Below are 6,461 nucleotides of genomic sequence, written 5' to 3'. Positions count from 1 at the left end.
TAGACGAGCCGCACATGTTTGCAGGTCCATTAAGTTCGTTTTATCATCAAGTTTACAACTTTATGGTTCATTTCTACCCGATCTACTCTACGTTTAAGTTTTGATGCTAACCGTTAATAACAACGTAAACTTTATGCTTAAAAACATACCTTGCCGGATTCGTTTGGTCGCGGTTAGTTCGGTTATGAACTCAAGATCTTGCGTATATCTTGTATATGGAAGATATATTAATACTCACGCTCGCACAATCTCGTTCTTCCCTTTCCTCTCTCGGCTGCGATTAACAAAGAGGTGTGTGTGTGTGTTTTTGAGTGTGTAGAGATTATGGAAAGATGGAATGAGGAGTTAGGGTTTTAGGATGGTTTAAGGGGGTATTTATATCCCTTAAAGCCCATGGACGTAAGGCCCATTACCCTTTAATCCACCTTAATTAATCTAAGTCCATGATCTTTTCTTTAGTAATATTAATTAGTTTTTATCTCACGACAACTCGACGCAACTTTCTTTGTTATAATATTTAGGATGTTACAAATCATATAAATAAACACGTGTTACTTTTATTAAAATATCAAACTTCATACATCCAAACACATTTTACATACATTGATCCCAGAAGCCTAAATTAAGCAAGAGGCTTAATGATATAACCCTTTTCTAGTGTAATATAATGGTTCATTTGAGTTTTTCACAATCTCGTTACCACCATTTTCTTGATCCACCAACTCGGTGAGTCGTTTCATAAGCAACTTAAAGTCATCTTCGCTCTGGGTGAGAGAAAGTCGTGTATAACGATTTGAGTCATCAAAAAGGGTTCCAGGACGACCTATGACTTTTCCCGCATCTAACACTGCATTACAATTATCATCTTCTTCTCTTTCACATTTCACCCATGCAAAAGCTGCAATTATTATATATTAAATTATCGTAGGCATTTTAGGTTTCATGATATGACACATATATATATATATATATATATATATATATATATGCGTGCGTGTGTTCGCGCGCGTGTAAACTCTGCCTTAGATAGAAAACTAAAAAACTTATGAAGCATTATTTTTAACTTGAAAATAAAAAAACTCTTTTCAATTTTTTTGTCTTTCATCTTTCTTAGATTTTGTTACTTTTCACCGCAAAAAAAATGTAAAATAATAAAATAAAAAACGTCAACGTAATGCACAAATGTAATACTATGCGATGCTATTATATTACATATGTGTAATAGTGTGTATTTTGATTTATTCAATATGTTTAATTGCATATATTCAATAGTGTGTATTGTATTTGTGTAATAGTGTTATATTATACGCAAAAAATATATTAAAAATAAAAAAAGTTAATGTAGTGCATGTGTGCATGAATGTTGCGTTATATATACGAACTAGTTTGTATTCGATGTGTGTAATACAACACTATTGCCGTAAGCAATACACACTAATGCACACATGCACTAAATCGATGAGGTTTTTTTTTTTGAACAATATCAGCATATAAGAAGAATGAAAGGGAAAATATAAAAAATATTTTAATAAAAAAGTTATAAAGCAATTTTTAAGAGTTTTTAAGTTTTTTCATTTAAAAAAGTTTACATTTAGACCACCCATAGATGATGTATAGGTGGGATTAAATGTAAGCTCCTCTTAAGGAGAAAACTTAAAACTCTTAAAGAATTACTTTTAACTTTTTTTAAAAAACTTTTTTGTATTTTCTTTTTTTTTCATTATTCTTTTATGTTGATATTGTTCAAATAAATCCCTTGTCGGTAACCTCGTCGGTGTAATGCGTATGTGCAATAGTTTGTATCGCATATAATACAACAATATTTAATATATTTGATACACACCATTGTATATATGCAATATAAGACTAATGCACACATCGAATACACATTAGAACATATGTGTAATACAACACTAATGAACATGTGCACTACATCGAATTTTTATTTTTTTTTTATATTTCATTGCATATAATACAAAACTATTGCACATATGCAATACACAAATATTGAATATATGCAATTAAACACCACTGAACGTAAAAATACACAGTATGACACATGTGTAATACAACTGTATCGCACAGTAATACGTATGTCTATTACAACGTCTTTTTTTTTATTTTTTTTCTTGTGAAGTGTAAAAAAAATATAAGAAACATGGAAGAAACGAAAATTTAGAAATCTTTTTTATTTTAATTAAAAATAATTTTTTAGAAGTTTTTAAGTTTGCTCTTTAAGGATGAGTTTTCTCTTTAACATATATAATGGTTCAAATACAAATAAAGAGTTTCCTAAAAATGACATGTTTACTACCTTTAATATGATATATGTATATATAATAGTTTTAGTCTCACGTATTACGGGGATTATTTAGGTTTTTATTTTTAATTCTTTATTACTTTATATTTTGTAATATTTGTTTTATTTTTTAATGTAGTTTTGTTTTGTTTTAATAGGTTTATATTAGTATGTTACGTTCATTATTTTTTTTAACGTTTAGGCTATTTTGGTTGAGATGTGTAAGCTTTTTATATTTGTAACGAATGAACGTAAATGAACATGAACATGTAAATTTTTTTAAACAAACAAAAATGAACACAAATATTTGTCATATGAAAAAGGGGGAGGTGGATATAGGTGACGATGGTGGTTGATGTATGAGAGAGGTCGTTAACGATGGTAGGTAGTAATCAGAAGTTAACCGGTGATGGATAGGATAGACCGGCGATGGAGAATATGTAGAGAATTGAAATTAAATTACGGTTTGATGATGAATTTGTTTCACAGATGAATGAGATGGTATAACTCATTTAAGTGTTATCTGGATTTGATAAGACTCATGACCCATGTAAATTATTGTTTTGATAATTAAGGAGTTATTTTACAAATAAATGAGATTTTATAACTCGTTTAAGACATATCCGGGTTTGGTGAGGCTAGTGGCCCGTGAAAATTATTGTATGATTATGGAGATGTTATACCTCATTTAAAGATTATCCGGGTTTTGTGAGACTCATACCCGTGAAATTGCGACAAACATATGAGAAACCTCAAATTAAAAATCAAGAAATTAGGTGGTTTGAGGGGGGGTTTGGGAGCAACCAACATATAAGAAATATAGATAGGATAGGATAGGTTGGGCAGACAGACACATAGATAGATAATGTGTCACTCACTAGTTGCTCTGTAGTCCTCTCAAGTCATCAAATAGCTTAATTTATGATTGAGGTAACTTTGTAAAATAGTAACCAAATTTTAAAAGTGATTCAATTAGGTCTTTTATTAAATTGTACGTTTTAAATTGTCCTTTTTATAATGTTTTGCTGTTGTTTCAATTAGAAAATCTTTTTACCTATCTTTTTGGATGTTGATGTGAAGTGATAACGTGAATTTTATTTTATATGTTAATGTTTTGCTGTTTTTTTTAATATGAAGACATATATTGCAAATCCGATCACCATGTGCTCTCCTCCATTGCTTTCTAGAAGCACAAAAAAATCGATGATGCTCGATTTGAAGATTTAGTGACTCGATAAAATGAAAAATTGCATGAGTGATTTTTTAAAACTTAGTTAATATTTTATAAGATATTCACAATAAAAATAAAGAGTTATTAATTAGTTTCTGAGCTTTGTATATCTTAAATACAAATGTAATTTTACGTATAGAAACACCATTAAACATGTTGATGTTATTTTTATTTTCTTTTTCTTTTTGTAACCAAATACCTACTCATGTGTAGGCAAAGATGTAGGTAATATAATCTATGCGTAACTTATACATATGTGCGTGTTTTATAGATAAATATAACTGATTTTTTTTTTCAAATTTTATATTCTAAAAGGTAGTAAACATTGCATGAAATATTTTCTTATAGTTTCTAATTAAGTCATCAAGGTTACATGAGATAAATTTACCTGGATTTGGCTCTCTAGTTTCGTTAAAGAAAGTGCAGTGCAAAGGTTGTCGCTCCTGGATTGAAAATCTTTTAGACTTTGACATGATAGAAGTCAAGCTATCCCAACGATCCTTCATTTTATTATTTGTAAATTCGAAAAACGATTTTCCATTGCCTTCAACAATTAATTTTAAAATCTTCAAAACTCTTAATTGAGTGTCTCTTGAAACTCCAGCACTAGCCACAGAGGCATAGGTTAAAAACTTTTCATATACATCTTTATCTTTTATAATCGCCCACCTATATATAATTATATATTGTGGTTAAAGCATAATGTGTAAGTATTTAATTACTTATTCATGTTTCATGTAAAGACTGGTTAGAAACAAAACACACATACCCAAATCGTGAACCGGCATGACCTGTGAGCTTGGAAAGACTAAAAATCATAACATCTTGATCTGAAGGGCTGGGGATAGGAGTAAATTGTGGCCAGAAAAAGACATGATCATTTATCGTCTTCCTTCCTTTAACTGGTTCTTTCAACCCCCCATCTGGATTGTTTGGTGAGGTTACGAATTCAACCAAATCAGTTTCATTTGATTGCGATGAGTTTGTGTTTCCTTCAAAGTTAAAAGTCTTGGCGTTGAAGAACGAGGTTTGATCCTTGAACAACTACAGGTCGCAAAAAAAAACAATATACTCAACTAAAACCATCATAAAATTTGAATAAATATCTAAACATGTTACCCAATAGTACGGTGCGGCAGCGAGGACGCTTGACGGTGAAGATATGTTTTCAGAGGAAAGAGCATAAACCGCTGCGCTTAGAAGTTGAGCTGACCCAACACCGAAGACTATGTATCGCCCTTCGGTGATTGCATTCCCCACAACGGAATGCAGCGTACGAATGTACTCTTCCACCTGAGACGACATCGTAGTGCTGTCACCGTAACTGTAACTCATACGATGCCACCCCGATATGACGACTGCACTTTCCGCAGCATTTTCAATCCAAAATGGCTCAAGGAATATCATATCCCCACTGCAAAATCCACAAATGTCACAACTTTATGAAAAAAATAAACGTTACATATTTTCCCTTAATCAGGTTAACTGTCCCCCGTATATAAAAAATAGAAGTACGTTCCTGTATTCGATCGGTCAACAACTCTCATCTGTGATATGTTATGGTTGTTTCACAAGTTCACTTTTAAAAAATAAACATGTTTGCTTCATGTTAGTAATGAGAAATCACCTTCGAGCCATGGCAGGACATTCAGGATCAAATACCGAGCAATCAGTGCCATTATAACAGCCATTGCACTCACAAACAGGTTGACCACCAGGAGCCAACGTGTCAACAAAAGCTCTACCATGGCCTGAGCATGAAACTGCTGCAACCGCCTCCGCCTCTAACGCCGCTCTCTTAGTCCATGTCAACTCCGACGACGATGACAGGTGACTAAAAATCTCCAGAGTCTTCTCTCCACTTCGAGCTCCACCTACATACAGATATATACCTATACTAATGAATAACACATTGACTGCTATTGAAATGAAGAAACAATATTTCTTTGTTTTGTTCATAGTGTAGTACGCAGACTTTTCCTGCTTGAAATGAAACTAGAAAACATTGCCAGTATTTATACTTAACGAGACCGGGTTAGGTGACTTGTTACGCATGTTCATGTGTGAGTTTACGTGTCAATATTAAATATAGAATACTAAATGAACCTAGACTAATATATATGTCCCATGCATGTCTTTGGTCATGCTCGTGTTTGGTGGATAAGGATTGAATGTGTAAAAATCAAAAAACAGGCAAAGAGTATTCTATCTAGGCAGGCATATTCAGAACTCAGGTAACCATTTTCATTTTGAAGTCCTTGTTGACCTAGGCAAACTTGTAGTTAGTATGCATCTTTTGCACGATTGCAAGTGTTGATCAACTATGAGGTCACCTTCTATACATGCTTTAATTATGTTTACTTGTGTTGCCAATCACATGATGTTAATATGGTACTAATTTAGGAAATATGAACCCTTATTTCAATAAAGTTACTTAACTTCTTTTATTAGGTGTTTTATTCTAACGTGCTTAATTCGTTCTATTATAAGTGTTCATGTTTGAAAAATACAAAGTTTAAGTTGAATTGAATTATTACTTTTTTGTATCAAATGACAATAATGCACTTGAAAAGTGGGTCTATCAATATTGTTTATTATTGTTAGTTGTGTAATGGTAAACTTGGAAATTAACTAATAAATTTAAAAGTAAACACTTATAATGTCACAAATAAAAAAAATGTAGACACTTATAATGAGGCGGAGGGAGTAACATTTTTAATAAATATTAAAAATAAAAAATATAATTAAAGTGAGAGAAACATGAATATGGGTATGAGTGAACATTTTATCCATCTCGAGTTACGTTTAACAATGGTTTTTGTTAATTAGTTAAATTCTGGTTCATTATTGCTTCCTACCTCAAGTTAACTGGAAAAATAATTTGTTAGTTAGTAGCTACTAATCAAGATTCATATATTTAAAAGGTTTGTA

The 6,461-nt window shown here is 31.6% G+C and overlaps 1 protein-coding gene across 1 annotated transcript; it reads right to left on the bottom strand.

Annotated features, from left to right (window-relative positions):
• Positions 1–606: 606 nt before the first annotated feature.
• On the bottom strand, positions 607–5,551 carry LOC143597550 (tryptophan aminotransferase-related protein 4-like). Its single transcript, XM_077076032.1, has 5 exons — positions 5,158–5,551; positions 4,650–4,944; positions 4,300–4,574; positions 3,919–4,199; positions 607–898 (listed from the first exon to the last, which is right to left on the bottom strand). The coding sequence occupies exons 1-5, from the start codon at positions 5,487–5,489 to the stop codon at positions 636–638; spliced, it is 1,446 nt and encodes a 481-aa protein (XP_076932147.1). The 5' UTR covers positions 5,490–5,551; the 3' UTR covers positions 607–635.
• Between the last annotated feature and the right edge of the window lie 910 nt (positions 5,552–6,461).

This window comes from Bidens hawaiensis, unplaced genomic scaffold, assembly GCF_021521415.1.
Source record: "Bidens hawaiensis isolate Kalapana, Puna unplaced genomic scaffold, B.hawaiensis_p1.1 tig00048488_1, whole genome shotgun sequence".
NCBI classification, from domain to species: Eukaryota; Viridiplantae; Streptophyta; class Magnoliopsida; order Asterales; family Asteraceae; genus Bidens; species Bidens hawaiensis.
This window is presented reverse-complemented; position numbering and strand designations above follow the sequence as displayed.